Source organism: Malus sylvestris, chromosome 10 (assembly GCF_916048215.2).
Source record: "Malus sylvestris chromosome 10, drMalSylv7.2, whole genome shotgun sequence".
Taxonomy (NCBI): domain Eukaryota; kingdom Viridiplantae; phylum Streptophyta; class Magnoliopsida; order Rosales; family Rosaceae; genus Malus; species Malus sylvestris.
The window spans coordinates 41,239,557-41,254,386 of NC_062269.1; the positions used below are offsets into that span (position 1 = coordinate 41,239,557).

At 37.7% G+C, this 14,830-nt stretch overlaps 1 protein-coding gene and 1 long non-coding RNA gene across 2 annotated transcripts; both read right to left on the reverse strand.

Annotated features, from left to right (window-relative positions):
• Nucleotides 1-1,693: 1,693 nt before the first annotated feature.
• Nucleotides 1,694-4,008, reverse strand: LOC126585205 (uncharacterized). Its single transcript, XR_007610356.1, has 4 exons — nt 3,796-4,008; nt 3,608-3,713; nt 2,124-2,205; nt 1,694-1,841 (listed from the first exon to the last, which is right to left on the reverse strand). It is a non-coding gene; the product is annotated as an uncharacterized LOC126585205 (long non-coding RNA).
• A 5,932-nt stretch (nt 4,009-9,940) lies between these two features.
• Nucleotides 9,941-13,181, reverse strand: LOC126585184 (cysteine-rich receptor-like protein kinase 10). The gene is made up of 7 exons (XM_050249605.1): nt 12,312-13,181; nt 11,698-11,841; nt 11,432-11,553; nt 11,069-11,279; nt 10,747-10,984; nt 10,496-10,646; nt 9,941-10,413 (listed from the first exon to the last, which is right to left on the reverse strand). The coding sequence occupies exons 1-7, from the start codon at nt 13,108-13,110 to the stop codon at nt 10,084-10,086; spliced, it is 1,995 nt and encodes a 664-aa protein (XP_050105562.1). The 5' UTR covers nt 13,111-13,181; the 3' UTR covers nt 9,941-10,083.
• Between the last annotated feature and the right edge of the window lie 1,649 nt (nt 13,182-14,830).

A 14,830-nucleotide genomic window follows, 5' to 3' on the forward strand; every position in this document is an offset into this window, starting at 1 on the left:
GTGATATTCAAGTAAGAACGTAGATCTAACATGTAATCTGTCTGTGATATTTAGATCAAATATAAACATGCAAGACTCATTAAGTTTTATGAAAACCTTTTGAAGAACCATGCAATCCCTAAGAGCGTGATATTCGCCTTAAGTGAAATTACAATTACCAATCACAAAAAGCAATACCCAATCCTCCGGTGATATTCCGACCAAATTGCATCCAATTACTTGTCTAAACATCCTACTGGTGACCAGTCATCAAGACAATTAGATAGTTTAAAACAATGATCAATAATTCAAAGCGTACATGCAATCAATCACAAGCAATTAAATAAAAATTACACATTTATGCTAAGGCTTAAGGTTTCGCCCTAGCAAACGGGAATTAGTTACGCATATTCATAATTGAACCCATAGAAAATACTATTAAGAAGAAAAAGAATGAAAACACCTTAAAGTAGAAAATATTCAAGAACCCTAGCAAAGTTCTCTCTTAGTATATGTTAGTAAGAATATTTGGGCGCATTGTTGCGAGATTGAAAATTATATTTAAAACTATGCAAATTCATTCACTTCGTAAGCAATGTTTGAGTCAAGAACTGATGATTACAAATGCAAAAAAAATTAGAATGAAAATTTAACTTGACAAAGAGACCTTAATGATTTGGCTCAATTCATCATTCAAAACTTGGTCGAACTTTGATTCGCTCACTCTATCCCTAAACAAAACTAAAATAAACCAAGTTCAGCAAGAATTATGTACAATCTTGGACTGGAGCTGATTTTAAAACCCATTTAAAAGGGAAGTGGTAAATACCATTCGCTTGAGTTCAATTTGCTTGGTTATATAATGAACGATACCACATTGTTAAATGTCTAATTTCACTCTATTTGTTTGATTGTTGATAAATACCATATTTTCAATATCATTGATGATTCACTTTTAACCTCAAACCTGAGACCATCTCCGGATAACAACCACACAAGTGATATGAACAAAAAGAAACAGATATCTTTTGGATTAATAACTTACCATCAACGGAGATCTTTGTGAGCAAGGCCGGCTTAGACGTTGTAAATCACGCGACGCCTCCAAAATATCCACGAAGAGTACAGCACCAGCAATAGCACCCAATCCAATTTGAATCCATAGTGCTATATCAAAGAACGAAGAAAAAGTTAATTATTACAACCCCAGATTTTATAAATGCCATATCTCAATCTTACACTTGATCATATACCAAGGTATTGAGGCTAACATTTCTAAACTAAAAGCCTAGAAATCATAAAGCAAAGAACAAATATTTTGTCTTGTAAGCAATGATGCCTATATAATCAAACTTCACATAAAAGAAAATTGAATAAAAAGAAAATAAGATAGACCAAAAAACTTTTTACATGGCTCACGAGGTCCTCAACTGCATCGCACTGAAAGAAGTTACTGTTCTTCTTGCCACTGATGATTTGTAGCACTAAAACACCGAAACTATACAGATCGGACTTGACAAAAAAATGTTTGTGCATTGCATACTAGGGAGATATATAACCACTACAAGAAGCATAACCATCAGTATAGAAATTATGACAAAGATGTAACGAGAAAACATTTTAGATTCTTCCGACGATTTTATTTGTGTTTTCTTGAGTTTGATTAACCCCAAAGATCCTGGCCATGCCAGAATCAGATATTTTTTTATGCATCTCCCCATCTAACAATATATTGCTGGCTTTGAGATCACGATGTACAATTCTAAGTCGGGAATCTTCATGTAGGTACATGATTCCTCGAGCAATTCCTGAAATAATCTTGTAACGTTTTGACCAATCCAATTGCCCTTGTTTCTCAGGGTCTGCAAATCATCAAAATCAAGTTATCATCGACGAACGGCTATTGCAATAGGGAAAGACTGACACGCCCCGACCCTGATATTCGTCGAATATCAAGATAGGCACGTGCTGGCCGACACCCGAGGGTGACGAAAGCCATTAATTGATTACAAGAGTAATAATTAGGAGGAAATATTCATGAATAACATCAGAATTTAAGAGTAATTAACAAAGTTCAAGGAAGTGTCTAGAATGAACCAGACACAAACTAAAACAAGATTTACAAAAAAAGAAAAGAGCATTACGAGATATCACACAAGTGGGAGATAGAGTGCTACTGGTAGAGGAATGCCTCGTATGTCAAGTCGTAGTCCTCGTTTCTATGACCTGAATGGGGGCGCAAAACAAAGGTGAGTGGACCAAGTTCATATATACGATAATAATAAAACAGTTATCAAGATACTAACCCCCACAGTTTATATAAATGAAAACTACTAGCATAATAAGTGATGGATTTAATAAAAATTCTAACATGCCAAATGTCTCAAAAGCCATATCGTGGAAACTCATCGCAGAAATCAAAACAGTAAACGCATCATAAATCGTCTCGTAAACGCGGCGTGCCGCTAGAAAGATCACTGAATAAATATAACTCCCGGCCCAATGCCTGCACCTCAGTCTCTGTGCCCGTAGCCAAAGATAACTCCATCCCGGCCCAATGCTTGTCTCCGTGTCCCTCAGCCTTTTGCTAGGGATTATTTCTCCCGGCCTACATGCCAACACCAGATTCTCGCCCCAGGCGGCATAGTGTCTACTAGGTACGCACAAATATTTACGCCTCTCATAAATAACCACTTCATAGTATAAAGTCATCCATCGTCTATACTATAAAGAGGGGTTTCTAAAACATGTTCTAGCATCCTATTGTCATCCATCGGATAGTCTACCAGTTCATGGTTTTTATAGAAAATACGATATATATTAAAATATAGCTCAATATAAGCTAACAGTTATTTCCTCACCCAAAACACGAGACGAAATCAATAAATTCAGTAAACAGGATTGATATAAATCAATTCACAAAATTCGTAGGCATGCTAATCATTTATGCAATTACTATAAAATTATGTAATTTTAGAAAGGGTCCACTCACAAATATTCCTTAGAAGAAAAATCGCGCGAATAAAGATATAGAATTTCTCCACTAGCAACTTTACCTAAGCACAAAAAATGTAATAAATAAATAAAAGGATTTTCTAAAAGATTGGGTTGGAATTAAATAAAATAGAGGATTTGGGATTAGATGGGTTTAGGGTTTTAAAGGATTTTAGGAACCTAGGGTTTTGGGTTAAAATGGTTTTAGGGTGAGAATTGAGGTTTGGGCTTAAGCCCAAACATATACACACACTACAATTACACACACACACACGGGTCACAAATGCCCTAAGGCCTTACTAAAAAAAACAAACAGGGCTTTAAGCCCTTGGTTTAAACCGGCCCAAGGCCTCACAAAATAAAAGACTGGGCTTTAAGCCCCTTAATCAAAACCGGCCCAGGCCCAAAGGGTTTTAAAACCAAAAACAAAATTTAAAACTAAAGGGGCTAGGGTTTTGGGCTTAAGTCAACACGGGCCTAAGGCCCGAGGGGAGGAAATGGGAAGGCCGGATGGCCTTGGTTTGCCGAGAGAGAAGGCCGGAGCTGCTACAGCTCCGGTCACTTGAAAACGAAAGCTTCGAGCTCCGATCTAGGTACAAACATGAAGAACCAAGAGAGAGGGAGAGATATCTACCTTCCAAACACCGTAACTCGGTCGGAGATGACCGGAAAAGCCCTCGGAGTGCACGGGTTCGCCGGAAAAATGGGTGTGCTCACCCACAACGATTCCGAAGTAAATCCTACGTAAAAATGGAAGGTTCAAGCTTCCAAATCACAACCAAACTTCAAGCTAGGTAAGAGAATGAGGGATTCGAGACTTACCCGACGGGAAAAATGAAAGAAAACTCGCCGGAGCTTTGCTCCGTGTCATCGATCTCGCGGGCAGAGGGATCCTGGGCTTGCTACAAGCCTCTCCTGAAAGTGCTAAGGTTCTAGTGAGTCCAGGGAGAGAGATATACACGGGAGAGGTTGAGGGAGAGAGAGCTACGGGAGAGTTGAGAGGGACAGAGAAGAAGGTCACGGGGGTGAGGGGACAGAGAGAGGGAAAAGTAAGAGGGTTAGATGGTGGACACGTGGCAGTTGGGGGTGGTAATAACAAATAAGGTAATTATTTGGGGGTGGTTGTAACAAAGACTATCAGATGTCTGAGCGTACAAACCAAATAGGAAACAGTCGAGGCTTTTGTTGAGCACAAATTCATAAATAAGATTCTTTTCTTGGCCTTCCAAGCAGAACCCAATAGCCTAACCAGATTTCGGTGTTGAAGCTTGGCTACCAATACCATCTCGTTCTTAAACTCTTCCGTGCCTTGGCCAGAGTTCCTTGATAGCCTCTTCACAGCTACTTCTTGACCGTTTGAAAGTATACCCTGCGAGAAAACTTCAATCAAACAATGGAATGTCCACTCATGGCATTCATGGACAGCTTCTGAGGCTCCAAAATTATTCAAATTTTACACGCATAAAAGTTGGAACTTTGTAGACCTGAAGGAACACTCATATCATATACTGACTAACATACCTTGTAAACTTGACCGAAACCACCTTCGCCTAACTTGTGATCATCTGAGAATTTGCTCATGGCTGCTTGGATGGTAGCAAAATCAAATTGCAAAGACCTGACAGTAGTAATGTCATTCTCACCTGCACAACCAACCAATCCATAGAAGCATAATGTTTATAGACGAGGAATAAATGAAAGGAGAATCAACGAGACTAAACAAGAGGAGAATTGCAGAAGAATATATTTGTTTAATAACGTACTCATTCATAACGTACTCATTCATATTGATAACACATTATTTAATTTGTTAATTTTATCTATAAATTTAGTTTTTTTATAATTATCCGCCAGATTTTAGTCTCAATGCCATTATTGTTTAATAAGTGCTTGCAACTTGTTCAAAAGTTGCACTATTTTGTCCAATGACCAATTGTCTAATGAAAAAAAATTGAAAAATTTGAGTTTTAACTATAAGAACAAAGTAAAGGGTAAAGTGAATAGTATCAGTATTGACTTTTTAGTGTAAAAATGTGGTTTTTCGTTAAAATGAACAGTACCGGGAGCTTTTCGTTAAAATTCCCTAAAAACAAAGATGATGTTAGAGAGATTAAACTAAATGATATAGTCATTGATAATTGAATCATGTTGATTAACACGTTTATTTTTTATTGGTGACACATCTTTTAATTTAAAATTTTATTCTCCCTAATATTATCTTTTGATTAAGCCCACCTTGTACTTACCTTTTGTACGTAAGAATGGTTTAGGTCAGCTGATATACCTGTAACCCAGTGATTGACGGTTTCTTCGTCTTCTTCTTCTTTTGGTTTTTCGAAGTGATCTGTTCATGAATGAAATGTAGCCAAGAATTGACAGGAGTGTTTGAACCGGCAGACAAGTTTTGTCCTAAGAGTTGAGTCGATAGGAAATTTCAGCCAAACTGTCCTTGCCTTTTTTACCTCCTCAAATATTCAACAATTACATCTTTGATTTTTTTTTCTTCTTTCTTATTACAAGGCTACTATTCTTAAACTTGAACTTGGGTATAACAGGGCCGAAAGTGTCTTGACCAACCGACCTAATCAACTTCTGCTATTGAACACGTTCAATTAATGCTTTTGAGATTTCTTTAGTCTTCAGAATCTTGGAAAAGGTTCCTCCCTTGTGGGTATGGGTTGAATCTCCTCTGATTACATGGTCTGGATTGAATCTTATCTGATTACCTACCCCATTAAATTTTTGTATCACATGATAAATTTACAATGTACTAAAATAATTATGGATTTGCAGAAAAGAACATAATCTTTGTTTTCTGCTCTATTTACGTCTATACGTTGTAAATAATACATGAAAAAAGTAGTATGTAAAATTTGAGGAAGGTGCTTAAAAATGATGGTTATGATAACGAGTATCAAAATGTTTAATTCGGTTATTACAGACTAAAAGACTTACTAAACCGTGTCAATCACGTTATGTGGAAAATCAAGACATTGAAGAAATTCAGAATACATATTACATTTGCATCTTTGATGTTTTCAATCCTAACAATGGTCGATCATCGTAGGAAACCAAATTCAAGTTTCATGTTTTCTAACAAATAAATATAAACAGAAGAGTTCTCATCCAACCAGGAGGCCAATCACAGTGCGACACGTGTCGACATCTGAAGCCAATCATAGCGCAACACGTGTCAACATCATAAGCAAATCACAACACGACACGTGTCAATGTCAGAACAAAGTTAGAAACTCTTTTATAAAAGGAGATCATTCTCCCACAATATTGTCTAAGGTCATTTGTACTAAATCATTCACTTGTACTCACTAAATGAGAGCTTGAACCTATGTACTTGTGTAAACCCTTCACAATTAATGAACACTCCTCTACTCCGTGGACGTAGCCAATCTGGGTGAACCACGTACATTTTGTGTTTGCTTCCCTGCCTCTATCCATTTATATACTTATCCACACTAGTGACCGGAACAATCTAGCGAAGGTCACAAACTTAACACTTTCTGTTGTACCAAAGTCCCCATTGATTTTGTGCATCAACACTTATGTTAAACACTTCGACGTGACGCCCATTTTCGAAGAAAAGATCCCCTCAATTCTATAAATATTAGCCTTCATGCATGTGCATAATTCCACTATATAATAAAGAAAAATTAACGAAAAGTTAAAAAAAAAAATTAGTTTTAATGAAAAATGACAAATAAGGGTGTAGTGAATAGTATCATAAAAAGGTAAAAATGTGATTTTTCGTTAAAAATGAACAATACCGGAAGTGTTTCGTTAAAACTCTCCTATAATAAAGCTACTAAGAGATTTCGTATTCCAAGTCAATAATGATTTCTCACTCATGTGGTTGTTGAATCGGATTCTCATGACACTATATCCTGTTTGAGGGGTTCAATTTCTAAGGGCAGGTGGGAGGCTTTTCCTATTTTAGCGAAATGTGTGAAGCTTGGAGAAGCCTTTCATGTCTGTCGTTGGTCTTGGATTCCAAGATCAGCCAATTTGGCGGCTGACCACTTGGCGTCGCGAAGGTGTGTGGAGATGTGTGATGTGTCTTGGGTGGATAGGCCCCCATCTTCACTTGTGCATGTTTTAAATAAGGATGGCTTACCTTGTCCGCTTTAATTTGTGGGGGAGGTACTAGGAGGGACACTTTGAGCCTTGCTTTGAGTGTCGGGTAGTCTAACCCCTGTATTTACTGGTTGTATTGGGTGATTCTTGTTGCTTTGGCTTTCGTTGTACTTTTGGGCCTCTCTTACCTGGTTAATGTAGCTCTGTTTGTCAAAAAAAAAAAAATTATAACAACACTCTTTCTTTTTTGTTCTGAAACAAGTGGTATTATCTACATTAAGGAGCGGATGATTAGGTTATGTCTCACAATAGGCTAGCAATAATATGATTCGAATTTGCCTTTGCTGAGAAGCGAACCTAAGACCTCTCACTTACAAGTGAAGAGAACAATACTCTTAAATCAAAATATTGTTACTTTGGGTTGTATTCCCCGTTTCTTTACAAAAATAAAAATAAAAATTTGTTCATTTTCAAGACCAACTTTGTCATCTGATTTATATGGAGACGCCAAAATAATGGATCAAAAGAGATTTTTTCAAGTGCAAATGGTAGCACTTTATTACAGTGACGAAAAGCAACTTTGTTTATGCTTAATAATGCGGTTTCGATTTTCATTGATCTTCCTCTTCCATAACAACTAATTAACTCACTAACGTTGTTGTTAATAAAAAAGAAAATAGATTCTTTCAAGATAAAGAGAAGTGATGCAAGATTTGGATGCTGAGAGGGAAGAGGATCCCCTGCGGATCCTCTTTGTGGGGATCTTGAGGATCCTCGAATTATGTCCGTTCAACGTTTATCGTGTGGTTAGTTTTTGTCAGGTACTGTTCATGTTTAATATTAGATACATATATTTAAAATAATTTCTGACCGTACGATTAACGATAAACGCACAAGATTCGAGGATTTCCAGGATCCTCACAACCGGATCCTCTTCCTGCCGAGAGGGGTCGAATCCATTGTGGGACTTCCTGGAAGTGGGAGAGAGGGGGTGAGCAGAACACTTCAGACTGACTTGGTGTCATTAACCAGCTAGTTAATGGTTAGCGTCTATATTTTAGTAGCCATAGGATCAAATTTTGATTGATTGTTGACTTTAGATTCTGTCAGTAGATTGAGAAAGATTTACATATATGAATGGAACCAGGATCCTCTCCTGAGCAATTCCCTAGGGATCCCGCAATCTTGTCCGTTCATTTTATATCGTGCGGTCATAAATCATTTAAATTTTAAATTTTAAAATTCAAATATGAATAATAACTAACAAAAACTGACCGCACGATATAAAATGAAAGGACAAGATTGCGGGATCCCTAGGATCCCTAGGGAATTGCTCAGGAGATGATCCTGGTTCATATGAATGTACCGTACCAAATAAAATATGGAGTGTGATATCCACACACTCCATTTTACTTCTCAAACATCTTTCTAATTTTTGACAGTCGGATTGAATAAATTGAAGAAGATCAACGGATAGAAATTAATAAGGGTGTATGAGAAGTAATTTGTGGTGTGTGGATAGCACATCCCATAAAACATTAATATGCATAAACATCCACACACCCCATAAAACATTAATATGTATAAACTGTTTTTCGTATATCATTAAACAATTGACACTCATACAAATGGCAATGAATAGCTAAGCTCATTTGTTCATTCATTTAATTTATAAAATAAATAAAATAGCCAAAAAATAATAAAAAAAGCACCACCGAGAGAAAAAGGAAGGAAGGTGCAAAGCACAATCCGAACGTCGGAACGTGCAATGTTAGGTAACAACACACTGAAGAAGATTCAATAGAGAGAGAGAGAGAGAAACCCTTTGATTTTTTATACAAAGAGAAAAGAACCTTGTTCCAATCATAGGCGTGAAAACTTGAGCCTTGTCAATCACGTTATGTGGAAAAAAAGCTTCCTTGGTATTCTTCATATCATGTGGGGAGTCCACAGGACCAAAAAAGTGGTCAGTTGACCCGGTGAAGGCCAAAAAAGTGGCTGGGATCAACTCCGGTGACCTCCTGATCTTCTCGTTGGTTTGGAACCCACCATTTTTTGATGAAATGACTGAATGAACTGCTTGAAGTTGATGTTTCTGCATACTGGGCACGCCCACCCCCGATTACTCCCCCCCAAAATAACCCTCAATCACTGTCATATCAACTCCCGAATTGCACAACCAGTGAGCCACACAAACCCCCCAACCCCGCCACCAAATGCGGTCATTTTGCCACCGAGCCACTACTCTCTCCTCTCTCATATTTTCATTCCTCAAATTTCAAGTAACCTTTAAAATATAGAGTAAACTGTTATTTGACTCCTTGAACTATACTCTAGTTGAAATTGACCTCATAAATTATTCTTTTTTATAAATTAACCCCCTATACTATTTGAAATTAGCCAATTGATATTTTGTCGATAGATTCCGTCCACTATTTCGTCAAATTCAAAAGAAAATTAGTTTTTCCTTCATCAACTCTTACTTGTCAACTATAACCACCCATGAACTTATGACATTTGAAAACAAATAATGACAATGTGAGATGGTCCATTATGTAAACGTTTGGTTTTTTATGTTTTCTCATTATGCTATATGCTTTTGAATTATTCTGTGTCCATATGTCAAAATTTTATTAGTGGTTATAGCAGACAACTAATAATTAATGATAAAAATGACTAATTTGCCCTTGAGTTTGACGAAATTGATTCCGCAATCAATGGGAAAGGGTTAATTGACTGATTTTAATTTACCAAAAAAATAGTTTAGGGGTCAATTTCAATTGGGGTGATATTTCAGGAGGTCAAACCGCAATTTACCCTAAAATATAATCTCAAATATTTTGGTTTATGAGTAATTATATTGAGGTTTAAAAAAACATTAAACACTTTAACCAACCCATTAATTATAAATCCTGAATCCACCGCTCCTCACCTATATATATAAAATTCTAATCCATAGATTGCAAAGCAGTGGGTTGATAAACATATATTACAATAGATCTAACGCCTTGGTAATGCACACTATCTAGGGTATACTTCAGTGATAGATCCTTCATAAACGGACGGAGATGACTTGCTGATAGATTGATCGGACTCCAGCGTTATCTTTGGCATGTTCCCCACTGCTCTGCTTTGGAGAAAAAATGCCGGTTGTTTAGGTAATGCCAGACTGACAGAGTAGCTATTGAGCATGAGAACTACTGATTGCATTGTAGGCCTGTCAGCTGGATCTTCCTGAACACAAAGTAAGCCGATGTGGATGCATCTGATTACTTCAGTCCTCGAATAAGAGTCTCTCATACACTGATCCAACAATTCCAAAGATTTCCCGTCTCTCCATAACTTCCAAGCCTGCATAAAACTCAAAAGTTTAAATCATAATGCTATGTCAATACAGGAGAACAGAACACTGCACTTTTCACTTTAAGCTTACATGGCTCGCGAGGTCCTCAGCTGCATCGGTCTGAAAGAAGTTACTGTTCTTCTTGCCACTGATGATTTCTAGCACTAAAACACCGAAACTATACAGATCGGACTTGACAGAAAAATGCCCGTGCATTGCATACTCAGGAGACATATAACCACTACAAGTTGAGAAGGGAAAATTTGACAAATTCATTAGTACAGATAATGCAAAGAAGAGGTGGTCGTGTTAAAAGAAAAGAAGAAAAGGGAGAAACTTACTATGTTCCGACAATTCTATTTGTGTTTGCTTGAGTTTGATCAACCCCAAAGATCCTGGCCATGCCAAAATCAGATATTTTTGGATGCATGTCCCCATCTAACAATATATTGCTTGCTTTGAGATCACGATGTATAATTCTAAGTTGAGAATCTTCATGCAGGTACATGATTCCTCGAGCAATTCCTGAAATAATCTTGTAACGTCTTGACCAATCCAATTGCCCCTGTTTCTCAGGGTCTGCAAATCATCAAAATCAAGTCATCATCGACGAACTGCTATTGCAATAGGAAAAGACTATCAGATGTTCGAGTGTGTACAAACCAAATAGGAAACAGTCGAGGCTTTTGTTGAGCACATATTCATAAACAAGAATCTTTTCTTCGCCTTCCAAGCAAAATCCCAATAGCCTAACCAAATTTCGGTGTTGAAGCTTGGCTACCAATACCATCTCGTTCTTAAACTCTTCTGTGCCTTGGCCAGAGTTCTTTGATAGCCTCTTCACAGCTACTTCTTGACCGTTTGAAAGTGTACCCTGCGAGAAAACTTCAATCAAACAATGGAATGTCCACTCATGGCATTCATGGACGGCTTATGAGGCTCCAAAATTATTCAGATTTTGCATGCATAAAAGTTGGAACTTTGTAGACCTTAAGGAGCACTCATGTCATATACTGATTAACATACCTTGTAAACTTGACCGAAACCACCTTCGCCTAACTTGTGATCATCGGAGAAATTGCTCGTAGCTGCTTGGATGGTAGCAAAATCAAATTGCAAAGACTCGACAGTAGAAATGTCATTCTCACCTGCACAACCAACCAAACCATTTTTTTTTTGAGAAGAACACAACCAACCAAACCATAGAAGCACAACGTTTAAAGACGAGGAATAAATGAAAGGAGAATCAACGAGAATAAACAAGAGAATCGCAGAAGGATATATTTGTTTACCGCTTGGTTCGTCTGCTGCTGCTTGATTGTACTTCTTTCTTGCTCTCCTAGTTATGCAGCAGTAACCCACAACAAAAAGTAGCACAGATACAGATATTGGTACAACAATGGCAACAATTGTCCTAGTTGGGATTTTACTTTTTCCTGCAAAATAAACAAAAAAATATTGAGAAATGGGTAAAATCAGCAGCCACAGCACAACACCATATTCCCCTGTTCCAAAGTCCACAATAGCTATCAATTACCCAACAAACTAATCTGATAATACAATAATCACTTGATTGGGGCTTCCAAAAAGGTTAGAAACGTTTTGTGACAGTTCGCTTTTCTAACAACATTTTGGGAGAAAAACTTAAACTACATAATAGAAGCACTTTTCGAAGAAGTACATGCCTAGAAGCAGTTATTAGAGTTTTCATGAAGGCATTTCCAGCAAAAATGCTTACAAGCAGAAGCGTCAGTCACGGTTATACCCTTTACACTCAATTTTGAAATCCTTTTTTGTATTAGATTAGAATATCGCTCGAACAAAATTTCAACGTATTTATATTTGCTTAAGTTTAAGGTTGTCAACTTTGAAAATTAAATTTGCATTGAAGAATTGGTCACTTTACCTTTAGGCGGAGGAGGGAGAGAAGGAGGAGGCGGCCCTGGTGCAGGCTCAGGTGCTAACGTAGCGTTCTGGGCGTAGAAGGGGTAGACTTCGTACCTAACATTACAACTCGGAAACAAAACTCGTCCTCCGAGTTTCCCATTACAGCAACTCGGAAGTAGGGCTATGGTCCCCCGAAGACAGCGGTTGCAATCCGCTTCCGACAGGTCCTGCGTGCACTGCCCGAGGCTGTACACCGAAATCAACCCGCTAACATTTGCTTGATTCGTCGCGAACTTGTCCGCTTCTCCGGCGGCCTGACCGGCAACCTGGCTCATACTGGCCCCCAGGACCTGGTTGAACCGAGTCGGGTCGGTGGCGTTCTCCGTGTTCCACATGTAGAGGCGGGGTGACTCGGCGGCGGTGGAGAAGAATGACTCGTTGGAGTAGCGTAGCAAGCAGTCGTCGTACCAGATCACCACCTGTTTTTCTACGGAGCAGCGTTTTGGGGCCTCGGCGGTTGCGGTGGTGACACAGGTTTGGCAAGCGTCGGTGCCCACGACGTCGCCGCGGCAGAGGAAAAGGCCGTAGACGGCGTTGTTTGTGCTTTGGACTGTGGCGTTGTAGAAGCCGGTGGAACGGTTAGCGTTGGAGGAGAGGGTGGAGAGGAGGCGGTTGAGGTTGGACTGGAAGGTGGAGTTTGGTGTGAAGGTGGTGGTGTTTGGGCAGATGTGAGCCAGGTAATCAGCATCCGTACTGGTCGGAAAGCTGAGCAGAGTAAAAACGGAGAAAATCAAAAGAAGGGTAACCATGTTTTTCATTTTTTGATGATTTGATCATAAAATCATAGGTTTTTGTATTATCAACAAAAGCAAAGGAGGTATGGTAGCTTGACTTGACTTTCAGTCTTGAGTGTTCACCAGAAGAGTCACTCTCATAGAACCGGATTTGAATAATGCGAAATTAAATTTGTAGATAAAATGTTACAAATTAAGGGGCATGTAATTTGGTAATTGAATTATATAACTTAGGCATTAATAACATACTCATTGACATATTATTTAGTTTATAAATTTTATCTACAAATTTAATTTTTCTAGAGAGACCAAATTTGTAAAATAATTTTTTTAAACTAAATAATGTGATTGTTAATAATTAAATTATATTAATTAATGCATTTATTTTCTATTTGTAACATCTCATTTAATTTAAAACTTTAATCTCCTTAATATCATCCATTGATTAAGCTCACCATTTAATGTTTGTTGTGTCATATTAAATGTGAGTTGGTGTTGAAGCCATTTCAATGGGTCGTTGTCTTTATCATCAAATTCATATTAAAAAAAAAACAAAGGGAGAGATGGAAAAATGAAAAATAAAAGTAGTTTGAAGCAAAGTAAAATGCAATGGGGACGGGAGTGGTAAAGTGTGACGCCAAACTCGCCAGTTATATGTATGGGAAATTCCAGCTTGGTGTGGATTTTCTGAGGATTATTTAGTTCTAGCATCAAGGAACAAAAAAAATCCTGAACAAAATTATTGATTATAACCCTCAAGGATGTTAGAAGTTCCTTAAACTTCAAGAGTACGACATATTGGGATTTACTATAGTAGTAATATCTCATTCATCAACATGTGAAAATGTTAAAAACTTGAAATATAGGACAATGTATTATTGACTTAAAAAATCGATGCAATGACATTCTTTGTAGTAATTTTCTCTTATCATCATGGCCCATTGAATGTTTCATTTGGCCAATTGAGAGACGTAGCCCCACTTAATGGGACCGCTAAACTACTAAGTTGTTCTCCCGCATACCCCATCATGCGATAAGTTATTTCAAGATATTCGTATTATATACGTATTTGCAGTGGCAGAGCCAGACTTTTCAAATAATGGAGTCTTAATTTCAACAAAGAAAAAAAAAATTCAACTCGTCGAGCACCTGGTGGGTACTTGTTGATTCCTGCCAACATTTGCCAAAGCTTATGCGAACGTATGTCGACAACTACTATGACCAGTCGAGGCTTGTCGAGGGAAGCGTAGGAAACTATCGAGTAATGTTGAAGACTGCCAAGGTTTGTCAATTAAGGCATTTCATCGAGCATTTAGTTCGTACAATAAAGTCGCATACAAGAAGAGAAAAAAAAAAGACATGGATGATAAAAGAAAACAAAATTGATGATATTTTGATTTAAACTGATTCTTCTGATGGTCATCTCACACTTTCTCGTGCGTATGATATTAAACGAAGCAAGCAACCTTTGGTGGTTTGGGACCGTTAGGTTTGGAATTCTTGTTTTCGTCCTAGAAATTCTCTTTTTCTATGGAAATTCATGCATGGGAAAATTGTTACAGATTCTTTTTTATAGGATAGAGGTTTTGCTCTTCCCTCCATGTGTTCCCTTTGTTGCTCAAATGTGGAAACTCCAAGACATCTGTTTTTTGAATGTTGTTTCTCACGTCAAGTTTGGTCTTCATGTTTAAACTGGTTTTGGGTGATCTCTCCTTTTGATGATATTATGATCTTCTTCACTTAT

Bases quoted from the DNA above. Each gene is read 5' to 3' on its own strand.
- LOC126585184 (XM_050249605.1), bottom strand. From the start codon at position 13,110: ATGAAAAACATGGTTACCCTTCTTTTGATTTTCTCCGTTTTTACTCTG. The intron at 11,842-12,311 runs GTAAAGTGACCA...TTTATTTTGCAG, and splicing joins TCTCCCTCCTCCGCCTAAAG to GAAAAAGTAAAATCCCAACT. The intron at 11,280-11,431 runs GTATGTTAATCA...GTTTTCTCGCAG, and splicing joins GTTTCGGTCAAGTTTACAAG to GGTACACTTTCAAACGGTCA.